Source organism: Rhipicephalus microplus, chromosome X (assembly GCF_043290135.1).
Source record: "Rhipicephalus microplus isolate Deutch F79 chromosome X, USDA_Rmic, whole genome shotgun sequence".
NCBI classification, from domain to species: Eukaryota; Metazoa; Arthropoda; class Arachnida; order Ixodida; family Ixodidae; genus Rhipicephalus; species Rhipicephalus microplus.
The window spans coordinates 237,474,024-237,490,779 of record NC_134710.1 but is presented as its reverse complement, the minus strand read 5'-3'; the positions used below and the strand labels follow the sequence as shown (position 1 = coordinate 237,490,779).

Sequence of the window (16,756 nt, the reverse complement as noted above, 5' to 3'; positions counted from 1 at the left end):
GTAACGGGCATCTCGGGGGGGGGGGGGGGGGACTGTCATGTTTTCAGCATTACCAGCAAGACAATGCAATGAGCTCGCGTCACCACATCGTCACGACGCGGCGGCGTGCCCTCTCATCTCACACGCGTACTTTGCCCCGCGTAGAAGGGGCAGGTTGGACGCTAACGCGTGCGCTTATCTCGCGGTGGGGACGATCGTACGTCTTAGTTGGCGTTGGGGTTTTACCGGAACGATTCTGTTGTAGTTACCGGGCGCACAAAGGTCACTGCAATCATTGCAGTATCCGTTTGCGAAAAGCGCGGGCTTTTCAGACACAGCAAAGTAACAAATGAGACGCTTATTCGCGTGCATCCGTACCTGTGAGTACGTTTTGTGCGTCATTTCTGCGTGAGGAACGCAGGGCATGTTTCCATCTGCTTTTCATTCTGTGCGTGACCTTTCAATTCGTTGCTATCATGGTCATTGCTTCACTTTTCCGGCAAAGCTGTGACTTTTTAAAATGGTTTGGATTTGTCGATGTCACGTGGCAGGGTGTCGGGCGCAAAAATGTAGCTGGTTGGTGAGTGCAGCACCCTTGCAAAAACGCTGGATGCAGCAAGCTCTGCTATCAGTGTTGAAGTCTGCCACGGTAAGCCTCAAACACCTGGGAAAGCAACAGCAATGAGCCTCCTCCTGGTATAATGTCCCTGGCGCCAAGTTCGCATATGCGAGTTCTTTTCTTGTTTAGCCAACCTATCATCGCTCACATGCCCCGTTGTCGCACCACCAGTTACCTTGTTTGGGCCAGTTGCCCGCATGCGGTCAGCCCATGTTGGGCTGGTTGTGGTCGATCTGCTTTCTTGGTAGTGGTCCGCCAGGAATTGCACCTGGTTCGTCCCACTGCTTTCGGGTCCAGAAGTCGAGTGTTCTCTGAATTGGCCACGCCCTCTTAACAGGGATCTGCCGCGGGATCTGTCTTGGAACCTGGAACGTCCCGTCGACGTGGATCGTCCCCAGAAGCCGGACCGTCTACTGGACCTGGAACACCCACTGGATCTAGAATGCCCTTTGGAGCTGGAGCTCCCTCGGGGTGGTGGCTGGCCCTCAGTTCCCGTATACCTGGCCCGCTGGTCTTCCGGCGTGGCCCAGTCTCGATGGCCTTGGAACCCAGTGTTTCCATGTGGTACCTCGGTGTCGCTCAAAGCTGTCATCTTGTCCCATCTTCTGCGTTGTACCCCGTATGGTACCTGGTATCTTTGCTTGCAGTGGCGGTCAGCGGCAGCGTGGGCTCCTCCACAAAGTTTGCAGTTTGGCGTACAGCAAACCGCAAACTTGCAACCTCCTGTTGAAGAACTCCGCATTGTCGGCATGTCTTGGCTTACGGTGTTGGGCATACGTCCGCGCAGTGCCCCTGCTTGCCACATAATTAGCACGTGTTAACTTGCTTGCGATACAGCGTACGTCTAACAAGGGTAGGACCATACTTCACAAAATTCGGCACCCTGTATTCATCAAACGCCACAATCACCGTGCCCGTGTACTTTAAGCGTTTAGTCTCGAGGGCTAGCCGGTTCTTGCTCAGTCGGCGTTGCACATTCGCGTGGCTGTCTCCGATGGGGATGCCACGGAGAACGCCCTTTTATGGGTTGTGTGGTGCTGCTTCGTAGGCGCAAATTTCGTATTTGTGGCTATATAGCTCGATGATCGTCGTTCTCACGTACAGGGTAGCGTTATCTTTCTTCGGCGTGTTGACGATGACAATGCTCTGCAGTTCATTGAGACATATGGTGTCCCCTTCTGCTTCATTCACAGTGATACCGGGTGCATGTACTAGCATACTTGCGATCATCGGGTATCCCATCCTGGCAATGTTGAGCCCTCCTCTCGGTCTTACGATGACTTTAGCCTTTTCTTTGGGTAAACGGGGCACTCGCCCTGCCTTGAGAAGCTTTCCCTTAAGTTTCGCAGCACGGTCACCACCATGCCGCGTCCCTTCAATGCGAGGCTCTGTGCCAACAGTTCGTTTAATGATAGCGAGGGCAGCTTCCCCGCGTTTCGCAGGGCGCTTAAAACCGCCTGCTGCCATCCTAAATTTTCAGAATCGAGCTCAGGGGAAACGTGGTCTTCTTTCACAGTGACTTTCATTTCGAGAAGCTTTGACTGGTGTCGCCTGAGTTTGAAACAGGCTCCACCAGCGGCGAGGCCAATGATGGACATGCTCACCTCTCTCCGGCGTGGTCGAAGCAGAAAGTGGCAATAAATCGATGAAAAGTCTATCCACCAGTAAAAAAAGGTATCGGCGTGATTATCTTCACTGTAGACGTCTTCTGAGGAAAAAAATCACGCGTGTCGGAGGAAAATTTCTGGTCGAAAACACTGAAAAAAGCAGGAGCCGATGTGAGCACGACCATATCGGTCGGCGCCTCCTAGCGGCCCTCCACCAATAAAAATGTTCTTACCATGTTCTGATAAGTTGGCAGTTGCCTAATTGTTTTAAATTGAGATCCTTACTACTTAGAATTACAAAGCAAAGCGCTAGTTGATGTGTTTTTAAATCAGATGAGCCCGTTTAACCTAACCCGTGAACTCCCGGTAAATTTTTAAATTAGATTTTTAGACACCCCGTTTCGTTTTAGAGGTGCTAGCGTTTGCTGGTGCTATGAACCATCCACTAACAAACCACTACTAACTTTCAAGTCCGCTCCCACTAAGCTCGTTAAATGAGCCATTTACACGTTGTGCGTCAAGAGTGCACTGAGAAAATGTTGCCCACATGGTACTTCTGAAGCATTTTAGCGTCAAGCTAAAGGACTGACAGGTGCTGGGCATATCGAGCCACTCCTCACTTCAGTTGCAGTTATCCTGGTCAAAGAAGGTGTGCCACCACTCACCAAATTCTGTAGCCATCGCACCACGTTGGCAGAAGGTAGCATTGATACCTTATATGCACAAGCTGTCGCCCAAGTTGAAAAAGGTGGCCCAGTGGCAAGACGTGAAACTCGTATTTTCAGTACCAAACAAGTTTTCTAAGCTCTGCAGATTGACCGACTCAGAGGCAAAGAAGAAACAGGTCTGTGGCACAAAGCACCGGACGCCCTTTGCTGATTGTGCAGAAGGGGTAGTGTACGAAATTTCTTTAAAGTGTGGTAAAGTGTACGATGGCCACACTCGGCTTTGCTCAAACGATAGGCTAAGAGAGCATGTAAACAATGTGAAGATTGCGCATGACTCAAAATATTTTGAAGGTTTGTTAGCTAGCCATCGTATAACCTGCCAGGATTGCTCTCCCAATCAGCGCTCGTCATTTGTGTTCTATCTATTTTGTTTTTTTTTGCACTGTAGTGCACAAGAATAATGTACTGACTTGTCCAACTCACCGCTTTAATAACGAAAGGCTATATTGCAGTAGCTGTTCCGCTTGCTTCTTGGTTGCAGTTTTGTAAAACTGATTAAGATAGTGTATTCTTAATTTATTACAGCAGATTACTTCAAGTGGTTTATGGAGTAGAATATATAGAAGAATCACATTTAGGCTGAAAGTAAACAGAACTTAAGAAGCAAAAGCTTGCTAGTGTATCTGGCAAGCTTCAACGTAAAAGGTCCAGGAGGGGATGCCACAGATGTTAGCTGAACAAGCTAGCATATGTTGGGCTGTAGTAAAAATATAGCGAACATTTATATAGCTGAAATGTTTTTTCTGAGCTAAGTTTCGCAAGATCTGTCGCTGAGCTTTGGGAATGTCGCTCAGCTGAGTAGTTAATAACAAATTCATCCCATGGCCCTTCAGCCGCCCAGTACGTATTAGCATGAGAAACAGCCAACATGTTCATTCCCTGGCACAGCAGTATGTAGGAGGCACCAAATGATGACATCTTCTTCCATAATATGTAAGTTTGGGATTTTGGCGGCAGGTTCATGACAAATGCGTCCACATATTAAAAAATAATTAAGTTCTTGGATAAACCTAAAGGAAAATACACGCTGATCTGAACCTTGAACGCTCATCTCCATGCCTGCAAATAGAACGAACGATGCAATGCAAAATCAAGTTCGGCTTCAGTGCCATGCACGTATGCGGTGGAGAAGCATGTGATACAGACAAACACAAATTAACCAAGCTGGCATCACAAGTTGTGCTTCACCGTTATACACAAGTGCTGCGGAGAAGCCCACAATAACGTCACTGGCATTTACACGTTTGGCTTCACCAGCGTGTACGTGTGCTGCGGAGAAGCGCTCAGTTGGGATCATTACAAATACATCAGTGTTGTTCTCTCAATCCCAAACGGGGAACGCGAAGCACAATTTAATTTTGCCATTCCAGCACATCATCGTAATGAGAGAATGACGCAGTATTGTCGCACCTATATACCGAGCATGATTGATTGATTTGATATGTGGGGTTTAACGTCCCAAAACCACCATATGATTATGAGAGACGCAGTAGTGGAGGGCTCCAGAAATTTCGACCACCTGGGGTTCCTTAACTCAGTGCAAATTACACAACATTTTAGAAGTCTATTACAGGTGAGAAAAAATTCAGCTCTACATGGGAAGCGTCTGGGAAAGTGTTCTCGAATCCCGGCAGCATAGCCCTATATTATCACGCTGTCCGAAGTAAACAGGTATTTCAAACTATTACATACAGCATAGCGGCCACCAGGGCAAAGTACAACTTCAAATAATAGAGGCGACTGCTTACCTGTTGTGGCAAGGCACGCGCACTGCAGCCTACGACGTCTCTCGATCGAGCAAGCGAAGTCACCACGATGTTGACGAAATCGCTATGGAGCACCGTTTCGTGCACCATGATAGCCACACGAAAGGTGCATGACTTGCCGAGCCAAATCATGGCCAAACAATTAAACTCGCTCGAGGAAGGCGCCAGCATGACAATCAGGTCGGAGAACACCTCACCGGCCGGCGAAGCGGTGTTTCAAAATCTCCACTGCGACGTCATGGCGCCACCATCAAAGATCTCTAGGTCGAAAATCCCCAGAAAACCTCTTCCTAGGAAAGATTCTGTACGATAAATAGACGCTTGCTCACTCCCATGGTTGCTAAACGCTCGCAGCGCCAGAGTCACCTCAAGTTAAATTTGGGAAACTCCATGGGTAGAGCGACTCTTCTCGTTCGCGATTCTTGTGTTGAGGCCAAACCGACGATGTCAAGATGATGGCCTACTCGAGAAGCTACTGCTGCTTAAGTGCGATTCACGCGCCATACGTTTAAAAAACAGATTTTTGTTAAATAAAAGCATACCTTTTCTTGACTCGTTTATTTATGGTTCTAGCGCTTTACTTGAACTATGCTACTTCTAGCATAGTTAGTACTAATGCTGCCAAGTATCCCGATTTTGGTGTACAATTCGTGTGACTCTTGTTCTAATACAGCATAGTTTTTATTCCAACTGATATCTGTAAATATGTCGTTACTAACAATTATGTGCAGTGTCAGCCTTCTTTGTAATGTCCTTTAATGGCACTCAGAGTACGGTGATAAAATAATGAAATATTTTAATTGCAAGGTTCAATGCGCAGTGCATTTTAAATATTATGCTGCATAACAAATGTCTGTATAGAATATGACTATCCCCGACATAGAGAAAAGTATTTCAGTATCTCTATTGCGGAATTCTTTTTCGTCTTTTTGATAAAGTATCTCTGAAATATCCCTTCACGTCAATTACAAACGTGTCTAAATATCTGTATTTTAAGCTTCCAAACCATGTATTTCGATATCTGTATCCCGGAATCAGGGGCGGCGCCAGGGGGGGGGGGGGGGCAAGGGTGGGCTGGAGCTTCCCCGAAATTCTCGCCTGCCCCCTCTATGCTTACCCAAGTGCCCGGAAGCATATATTGAAAACCTAGTAGGAGCAGAGCTAGCTTGCCTCCCCCCCCCCCCCCCGAGGAACTAACTTTTCGTGGCTCCCCCCCCCCCCCCCCCAGTAAAAACATCCTGGCGCCGCCCCTGCCCGGAACACGTTTTCAGGTATCTCTGCCCAGCCCTAGTGTCGTGAACGGGTGCCTTCCCAAGCGGCGGTGGAGACCCCAGATTCTGTGCACCGCGAAGCAGCGCCGTGTGTTGCTGGCGCACTGGCGAGTGACAGGGAAGGTAGACGACGGGGTGAATCTGGTGGCAGTGAAACTGCATCCCTGCCACAAAACTGCTACCAGAAACACTTATTTTAACCGTAGATATTATCACTAATTATCTTTGTGGCAGGGATAGAAGAAAATAAATATAATGTTTACTATTTGTATAGCCTTCTACAGATGCACAAATTAGGAGTTTGACGCATTTTTGCCACGCGCACACAACTTTAGTTGTCTTAGAATGGCATCTGACTCACAATGAAGATTTACCAGTGCTTTCTTTCCCCCTTCCCCCATCCAAGGTGGATGTTTCACCTGACAAAGGCTGGAATGGTCCACAGCTAACTTCCAGACAAATAAAGCACCAACAAAAAAAGGTATGTAACAGAGTACACACCTTTTTTAGAGCTGTCTGTACCAATTTTTGTTATTTTCGTAAACCCACGAGCTTTATTGTGCTCTCTACGCACGCGGAAAGCAGCGGTGACAAAGTTCCTTGAAAATCAGCGTCTCATATGCTTATTAGGTGCGTGCAGGTGGAAGGGTGAGGCAGCCGCTCTCCATAAGAGGGGGAGGGCATTAAGTCTGCCCTATACACTGGATTTATAGGAAGGGAAGCTGCTGCGATGAACCTCCGCCCTCCTCCAAGGTGAATCTTTCAGCTGGAAAAGGCTGCAATGGTCATAGTGATGGCCGGAGGAATAAAGAAACACGAGAAAAAAGTGGACTGGCAACAGGCTGACCTTCTTTTTTCAACTGAGTTGTCTGTGCCAATTGTTAATTTGGGAAATGCACCCTCATTATTGTGCTCTTCTACGTACGCACAAAACAGCAGTGACAAAGTTCTTTAGAGACCGGTATGTGAAGCTCAGGTCGTGCGTGGAAGTATGGTGGCAGAGTGGAAAGGGAGTGGGAAGTGGGACAGCCGCCGTGATAGCGGGTGGGAGGGGGGAGGGGGCTTGTTGAAATTTTGATTTTTGCAAAGTCTCTTTGCAAATAGGGGTACTGAGAAATCAAAGCTTGTATGCAGCTATTGCTTGGATTTTACTTATTGTTTTTCCTTTTTTCAGGTTAATGCAAGTACACCTATTTCGTTTGTCGCAGCTTCTTAATATGTGCATCCCTTATTCCTCATGTGTGCATGAATTTCAATTTATTGTCTGCTGATGCTCATTTTTGAATAATTATTTATTATTTAGTGTTTCTTTCATTCAGGTATACCTGTCTTTTTTTTTCATTGTTCACTTAGATTCTGCATCAAAACACTTGTCCTTGCGTCTTCTTGTCTGGTTGCTGTATTTTGTTTTTTTTGTAACAGCTATAAATATATATGGATATTGATGTCTTTATACACAAACGCCACTGTGTGGAAAAGAATGTTAATAAGCTGGTACTGAATCCCCGATTGTCCTACATTTTCATTCTGCGCGCGTTATATATCCCGCTTGTATGTGCTGTTCAGATGAAGATAACCTCGTTGATATGTGGGGTTTAACGTCTCAAAACCACCTTATGAATATGAGAGACGCCGTAGTGGAGGGCTCCGGAAATTTCGACCACCTGGGGTTCTTTAATGAGGATAACCTGGCAGCATACTCTAAACATCAGTTTTTTTTCCTTCGTTTCCAATTCATGGGCGCCCTGTGTGACGAGCACAGTGACTTTTCACCGTTACCACAAAGCTTGTTTTCAACGAGAAACGCCTGCGAGCACGAACTCAGCCGCGTAAATGCCGCGTGCCAGGGAGCGGTTGCACCCGCTGAAGGCTGTATCGTAAACTCTTTCAGCTTTGCCGCCTCGTTCACGACACCAACGTTTCTAGAACTAGGTAAGTTGCAAAACTCCCCGCATCAGACTACCCGTCACACGGCGCAAGGACATCTTCCGGTTTCGTGGCGCTGGCGGAAGAACAAGCTTCCGCTAGCAGACGAAAACTCGTAGTCGTCGTGGCAAGACGCCGTAGCGGCCGTTCTGAAAAAAGCTTTGCCAAAGGTATATTATCAAGATTTGCTGTTGTGCTGCCTGCCACAAAAACTTAATAATGCGTGATATTAGGCGGCGTAAGGTAAATACAGTATATTTATGGCTTGCAGTTACACACACACACACACACACACACACACACACACATATATATATATATATATATATATATATATATATATATATATATATATATATATATATATATATATATATATATATATATATATATATATATATATACATATATATATATATATATATATATATATATATATATATATATATATATATATATATATATATATATATATATATATATATATATATATATATATATATATATATATATTATAACATACGAGTCTTTCCCGTTAGTTGCCAGTTGGTGTACGTTCGCAATTGATTTTTAGCCGCAAGAAACCCAATTACAATGTCTTGTATTCTCTCTTGTGACTGTGTTTTTCGTGCCTTAAAATAAACTACAACTATTTGGCGTAATCCCATGGCTTTTGTCTGGTTCTGTTGTGAGTTTTCTTTTTCATGTCAGCCACATTCTTTGGCAACTTATATCGTCGAAAAGCTGCGCGTGTGGCCCTTTTCTTGAGCATGTCTTTCCTCTGCAACTTCTTGAGTTCCTCTAATGAAACATGTTAACACAGCTGAAGCCAAAACTTCGAGTAGGGACCGCACTTTGGGTTATTGGTAAGCATTTCGCAGTCATTACTCACGATGCTGCCTGCCGACGCACTAGGACAACATGAACACACTTTCAGCTTTTCTATGTCCTCCAGAAGTTCGGCCAATCGGGTGATAATATCTGCATAGCCGGTGGACTTGGCTAAGCGATGGTGACAGCTGCTTATGGTAACTTTCATGTCTTATGCGACGACTACGCATTTCTTCTCAAATAGCTCTCTTTTTTTCTTCTTTGAACGCTAGAAACACCACAAGACGTCTTGTCTCACCATTCTCAACAACGTTGCGCCAGCATGCAGCAGGCAAACAATAGTTTTCTATGTCTTGAAGCGAACTGACGCCACTCGTTCACGGCTTGTTGGAACTTATTTATTGAGCTCAGTGATCAGTGATAGTCTATTCTTTTTCGCCGACGGTATTCTTGAAACTACACCACTTCTAACGGGCAGCTTTCGCTGCTTTGTCGCCCCGTTTTGTAAGGTAGGTGGGCAAATTCGGGATTATTCGCAGAACGCATCTTTCGACGAGGTCCCACTTTCCTCTGGCGATTTGTACGTTCTTACCATTGATGACGTGAGTGAAAGTTTTCAGGACGTCCTCCTCATGAAAGTGTGTATCACACACACGTGATGTGCTGCGCAGTTTCTTATGCGCACGAGGAATAGCGTGGTGTCATGTCTTTCGCTGTTGGGGTATACGCGGGGCACAAAAGGAATGTCGTGGTTCATGTCTCTCATTTCCTGTAGCAACTCGTACATCCGGGAACGCAACGTGTGGGCATGATGAAAAGACGCAACACATACAAAGCAGAACAGGGCACGCTGAAACATAAAACTGTTCGCGCAGAAAGAAGCCTCCACGGATAGCGACGCACTGCAACATGCAAAGCTGACGGAGGTTACGGGAGTGACACGAGCGAGCATGCAGTGAATGAACCCGGATGCGACAGCAGCGCCACATTTGTCTCTGGCAGCGGCGGTGCTGTGCAACATGGCTTAGTTTTGCAACTTACCTAGTTCTAGAAACGTTGCACGAGACTAGGAAAACCTTCTAGCCACTATTTGCCCGGAGAAGTAGGAGTGGTGCCACCTGGCGAATGACGTCCCGGCACAGACTCTTCGATGCCTGCCGCGGCGCGCCTACATAATGATGCGCTCGCTTCGTTCGCAGTTACAATGCTTGCGTTCGCTTTTTGCTTGTCTCAAGCTGCACATGAATGAAGAAAACAGAATTTGTAATGTGGTAAAACAATAAAAAGTTTACTTTTGCTTCTGCACAATCACGCGTTGGGTCGTATAGCAATGTAAAAGGAGTGAAAAGGTCTGTGTAGCGCTGCTAACCCCTGTGATATATTCCTTTCGTGGCCATGAGAGACACACATCAACGGGTGTGAAAATCAAGAACACGCTTCTGTTTGGATACGACACACTCATTGACGCATAATGAATTGACTTAAAATAAATCAATGCATCATATTAACATTATTAGGTTGAGATGTGCATGGGTTATTCCCTTCAGGTATATCAGGGCGTCCTCTCCCCTAAAATGATTTGTACCGGAGGAATCCACGTATCTACGGACCACGCTTTCATAGGTGTGTCAAGCCCTGCACTAGCGTGCAGTATCGATTCTCCCAACATGTACAGGAAGGTGCTAGCCCTAGAATACTACCGCCACTGTTGTGTGTTTTTCTCGTGTACTAGCTCAATGAACCCGTTTATTTTCATGTTTCTTTTCCAATAATTTTGAAGCCTTAATTGACCGAAGTTATTGAGGTGGAGGGCACTTGAGGTTAGGTGCGGAAATTCTTATTGCGTTTAGAATCTGTCTTCGTACAGAATTTTAGCAATGGTGCGGTCGTGCTCCTAACTACCAATTTAGATAGGCACCTCATATCATAAATTTACTTGCAGTAGATCACGTGTTGGTGGACATGGCGTGCGAGACCAGCCGTCGCCTCATCGAGGCAAATGTTGTTTAGTTTTTACATGTGCCAAAAGCCTATAGGCAGAAATTTCTTTCGTGGTGGAGGAGAGGGCACCCCCTTTAAATCGTCATTTTTCTCTCTGCACGGAGAAAAATTTGGAGGGGGGAGTAGGGGACATGCCCGGTGAGCCATCCCCTGGCCACGCCGCTGCTTGGGCCACGTTGGTGAGGGCAGGTTCATTTCAACTTTCTGACGTTTATGTTAAAATCATTGCTATCAGTGGTACTTCCAGGGGAAGCCTCCATTAGCGTTTGTGACGCGGCGGTAGAACACTTCAAAATTTGACCCAATACAGTGTATGTGACTACATAATCTTTGGCGACTGTTGAGAAGGTACCTGTTCATGTGATCCCTGTAAACGGAAATATCTCATTATTTCCAAAATCACTGTGTGTGCAGCAGTGATATTTCTTTTGGTTGATGAATATGTTAGGTGTTTATGACAGCTATATTCATGGGATATTTCCTGCTGGAGAAAGCGCAGTTCTGTCAATTAATAATAATATAATAATAATACCTTTTATTTCTTCAAATAAAACAGTACATGTGACTAGGCCTGCCAAAGCCAATTGGTGGCTTGAGTGGCAGAGCCTGGCGGACAGCAAAAAAACCGGACGCGTTACAAGATTGTATCTTATGGCCTAAAAGGGATGACAGGACAAAAACAACGTGCATATAAGATTAAAAACAACAAAGCATATAAGCAATAGTTACAAACATTATACGATATTTACAGCCATTGAAAGTGAAAAGGTGTAAAGGAAAAAAGAAAGAATTAGAGCAAATGCTTCTTAAGCAAAGTATTACACTGGATAATTGTGCAGCATCATGCTTGCGAATGAGTGTATATGAAATAACACACGACATGCATTACAATTGTAGACAGATACCCCTTAGCAGTTTCTTTAATTAACTTCCGTTACTCCCAGATGCAGGCTTAATTTGCACGATAAAGTGCAATGTATATAGCGAATTGAAAAGAAAACGTCCCAATTTTATTTTTGATACTTCAGCACAGATATGTTCTAATGCCAGAGTCTATGCCTAGTTCTAATTACGTTAGTACCATGTTCGTGGTGTACACAATAAAAACAACGAATGTCTTCTCCTGCATTACCATTTTCGCAATTAATCGTCTGTTAAGAGGGAAGTCTGCCTATCCTAAGATAAATTGTGGTAACTTCTTACAGCCTTACACGGGCCCTGAAACACTTTTTCAAGTAACCGTGCAATGAATTCACTATATAATGAAAAAATGATGACAACAACAGCGAACAACAAGCGTCATCGCAGAGTAAGGCACCACAAGATCGGCGCTCGAGCTCCACCATGTTCCTAGTCCTGTCGCCATCTCGAATCTTGCACCTGCCCGTTAGGTTCGCCCAATAAACCTCTTTACATTTGGTGGATAGTGCTGGGTAACCACATTGAATACACCCTTTAACTCTGATCCCACACCCTACCGTCGACCATGCAAGTTGACGCCGCCCAACAAACAGTACATCTCGCGGCCGCTACTTGCCCCGGCGTGGTTCACCAGCGATACCCCCCATCTTTGCGGGCACCGAAGACCAGGATGTCAAGGACTGGCTGGCGTCATACGAGAAAGTCAGTAAACCCAACAGGTGGGATGACGCTCATAAGTTGAGCACTGTCAATTTCTATCTCACCAACGTGGCCAAGCTGTGGTATATGAACCACGAAACCGAGTTCGCGAACTGGTCCGCCTTCAAGGAGGCGATATGTGCCGTTTTTGGTCGCCCTGCCTTACGGAAGCTACGCGCCAAACGACGTCTGCGCACACGGGCACAGGAGCCAGTTGAAACTTTCACCTCGTATATAAAAAATGTGATCGATCTCTGCCGGCGCGTCGATGCTACCATGAGCGAGAGTGCAAAGATTCAGCACATTATGAAGGCTGTCGACGATGACGTTTTCGAGATGCTTCTCGCGAAATCCCCTAGCACTGGGGCTGAAGTAGTGACTTTGTGTCAGAGCTATGATGAAATGCGGAGGCAACGAGCTCAGGCGCGACGCTCATTCCCGAGAATCCAACCAGTGACCACACTAGACATCATGATTGACCAGACAAACCTTCTCGTACAAATAAAAGACATCGTGTGAGAGGAAGTGGCTCGGAAGCTTTCTCTGCTGCCTTTTGCTCAACGCCAGGAGCTCTCGCCGCAACAGCTAATGCGACTCCCACCACCATTGGCTCCCATGCTCCGACATGTGGTCCAGGAGAAGATTTCCGAGGCTATGCCGGTGCCCTTGCAGCAGCCCCCCGTCACCGCGCCTCTTACTTACGCTGAGGCACTAAAGCAGCAGCAGCTACAACAGCCCCCGCCGTTCCAGGGACTGCCGCATAACTCAGCCCCGACTCAGCCGTCTACCGCCTGGGTTCCTCCCATTGCTACCACAGCCTCAACTCACCCGTCCGCCGCATGGGCTGCTCCCCTCGTCGCCAATAGTTGGAGGACGCGCGATAACCGGCCAATCTATTTTGCGTGCGGCGGTCCTGACCATATCACCCGATACTGCCGTCGTCACGTGCCGGGATACACAGACACCCGGACACAGAACAGCTTCATGGACCTTTCTTTATCTCGTCTGGGAAATTTAGATCCTCAGTCAAGCTCGTCTTCACGGGAATGTCCGCGTACTATGTCTGGTCGCTCACCTTCACCCCGTCGTCGCTACCTGTCATCCATGCGTCGTCGGCCAGCTCCTGAACACGAAAGAAACTAACTTCCACAGTTCAGGAGGCAAGAACTGCGCTGTCGAAATGCTCAAGTCCTCGGACATTGCCGTCGAATATTGTCGAAGTTTTTGTAGAAGGTACTCGAGCATATGCTCTAGTGGATACCGGTGCTGCCGTTTACGTGATGGACGCTAAACTATGCCGCAAGCTCCGAAAAGTGACTACACCTCTTGATATGATGTCCTTGAAAATAGCGAATGGGGACCCGGTTCAGCCTGTAGCCGCATGTACTGTCCGACTGATCATCGCGAAGGACCACTAAACTGTTTAGTTTATTGTCCTTTCGTCATGCTCACACGACATAATACTTGGATGGGATTTTTTATCGCGTAACCACGCCGTTATTGATTGTGCAAGATCGGAACTTCAACTCTTCCCGTTTCACGACCAACCAACCTGCCGCATTCAGCCCGCCGTACACAAACTCGTCGTCAAAGAAGGCACTGAAATTCCTCCGACAGCAGCTGTGTTGCTCCCCGTGATCTGTGATGGCATTAGGGACGAAGCTGCATTCTTTGAACCATCAAGCCTCCTCCTTAGTCGAAGATCACTTCTTCTGCCTTATTCAACCCTCTCCATTTCTGAAGGAAACAGTGCTCCTTGACTCATCAATACCCTTCCGTATTCCGTCGAACTGTTTCAAGGTGAATCTCTTGGACACGTGGATGCCACTGATAAGGGACATTTTTTACCATGCCGCCAGATTGTTCCGGTGACCACGACGCCATCAGTGCCCTCAACCTTTACAATGTACCACGTTCCGAGCTTTTCGATTCATCAATCGCTGACGGACTATCGCCATCTGAACGCTCTGAGCTTCTTCAGCTGCTCTACCAGTTCCGTGAATCCTTTGACGTTGCTCAACCTTACTTGGCCGAACTCCCAATTTTTTTTCACTGCATCGACACAGGTTCCAACGCGCCAGTACGACAGCGACCATACTGTGTTTCCGCCGCAGAACGTCGGGTTATCACCGAACAGGTTGATGATATGCTCAAGCGCGACGTTATCCGACCTTCCCAAAGTCTATGGGCATCACCTGTCGTTCTTGTTAAGAAGAAGGATGGTACAATTCGCTTCTGTGTTTATTACAGGCGCTTAAATAAGATCACTCGCAAAGACGTATACCCTTTGCCCAGGATTGATGATGCCCTTGATCGCTTACAAGGTGCCGAGTTTTTTTCGTCGTTATATTTGCGTTCGGGGTATTGGCAGGTGCCCTTAGCAGATGCCGATCGTCCAAAAACAGCCTTCGTGACACCGGACGGGCTATATGAATTAAATGTCATGCCCTTCGGCCTCTGCAATGTGCCACATTCGAGCGCATGATGGATTCGGTTCTGCGGGGTTTGAAATAGAACATATGCCTCTGCTACCTTGACGATATCGTCGTCTTTGCACCCGATTTCGCAACACATCTTGAACGTCTGAAACATGTCCTCACGTGTCTGGAGAATGTGCAGCTCCAACTGAATCTCAAGAAATGCCGCTGCGCTGCTCGGAAGCTCACCATTCTCGGTCACGTCGTATCAAATAATGGCGTTCTTCCCGACCCGGTTGAACTACGCACTGTCGCTGAATTCCCCAAACCGACAACTTTAAAACACTTACGCAGCTTCGTAGGATTGTGCTCCTAATTTAGTCGGTTTGTGCGCAACTTTGCCCCCATAATTGCCCCTTTGACCCAACTTTAAAGGAGTTCCAATGACATCTCGTTATTGTCTTCCGAGTGTGATCACGCATTTACCACTCTTCACGGTCTCCTGACATCGCCGCCTATATTGCGCCACTATGATCTCACGGCTGCAACTGAGATCCATACAGACGCCAGCGGTGTCAGTCTCGGTGCAGTTCTCACTCAACGCAAGCCTGGATCCCCTGAGTATGTCGTCGCCTACGCCAGCAGAACGCTCAACAAGCCCGAGGTAAACTACAGTGTTACCGAAAAAAAGTGCTTAGCCATGCTTTCCGCGATTGTCAAGTTTCGACCATACTTATATGGCCGCACGTTTGCTGTAGTTACAGAACATCATGCCTGATGTTGGTTGTCATCACTGAAGAATCCATCAGGTCGCCTTGCTCGTTGGGCTCGGCGACTTCAAGAGTATGAAATCCGCGTCGTGTACCGTTCCGGCCGCCAACATGCCGATGCTGATGGGCTCTCGCGATCACCACTGTCCACTGAGGCTGCCTCTATATCTTCTATAGAACACGCGCTGTCAGCTCTTGACATCGACACAATGTCCTCTGCACAGTGCGACGATCTATGGATAACTTCGCTTCTGGACGTTTTATCTGGGGTACCGGCACGTCCAACAACTCGAGCAATGCAACGCCAGGCTTCGCACTTCACTATTCGAGATGGCCTCTTGTACCGGCGCAATTACTCACCAGACGTCAGGAAGTGGCTGCTTGTTATTCCCCGAAAGCTGCGCTCTACAATCTGTGCTTCATTTCACTCCGACCCACAAAGCGCTCACGCCAGTGCTTGAAGACCTACGAACGTGTAAGGGAGCGGTACTACTGGTGTGGGATGTTTACTTTTGTTCGACAGTTTATTCGCGGCTTCCACGAGTGTCAGTGACGGAAACAGCCACCGCATCTAGGAGCAGCTCCACTACAGCCGCTTGCGTGCCCCGACCACCTATTCGATCGCGTCGGAATTGACCTTTATGTGCCACTGCCATTGACCACAGCAGGTAACCGGTGGGCTATAGTTGCTGTAGATCACCTGACACGGTTAGCCGAAACAGCTCCTCTTCCGACGGCGACCGCTCAGAACGTCACATATTTCATCCTCCATCGATTTGTGTTGCGTCACGGCCCTCCTCGCGAGCTCCTCAGTGACCGGGGCCGTGTATTTCTATCCGACGTAATCTAAGCACTTCTCCGTCAGTGCCATATTGTACACCGGATGAGAACTGCTTACCACCCTCAGACGAATGGCCTGACTGAGTGGTTTAATCGGACCCTGGGTGACATTCTCGCGACGCATGTGGCATCTGACCAAACGAACTGGGACCTGGTTCTTCCGTTTGCGACCTATACGCGTACAACACGGCTACCCAAGTGACCACCGGTTTTCCCCCATTCTTCCTTCTATACGGACGTGAACCATCGCACACAATCGACACTTTGCTACCATACGCACCAGATGCATCTGAGTGCACGACCATGTCCGAAGCCACCCGTTACGCCGAAGAATGTCGCCAACTAGCGAAGCAGTTTACTACGGCTGACCTGCAACGCCAG

General features: G+C 47.2%; 1 protein-coding gene across 1 annotated transcript in view; it reads left to right on the top strand.

The window, feature by feature from the left end:
* LOC142775194 (uncharacterized) overlaps positions 1-16,756 on the top strand; it is a 119,577-nt gene that overhangs the window by 65,645 nt on the left and 37,176 nt on the right. Inside the window, exon 2 of the mRNA XM_075876539.1 lies at positions 936-1,162. Within this exon, the coding sequence (XP_075732654.1) occupies positions 936-1,162 (227 nt within the window). The remainder of the gene's footprint in view (positions 1-935; positions 1,163-16,756) is intronic.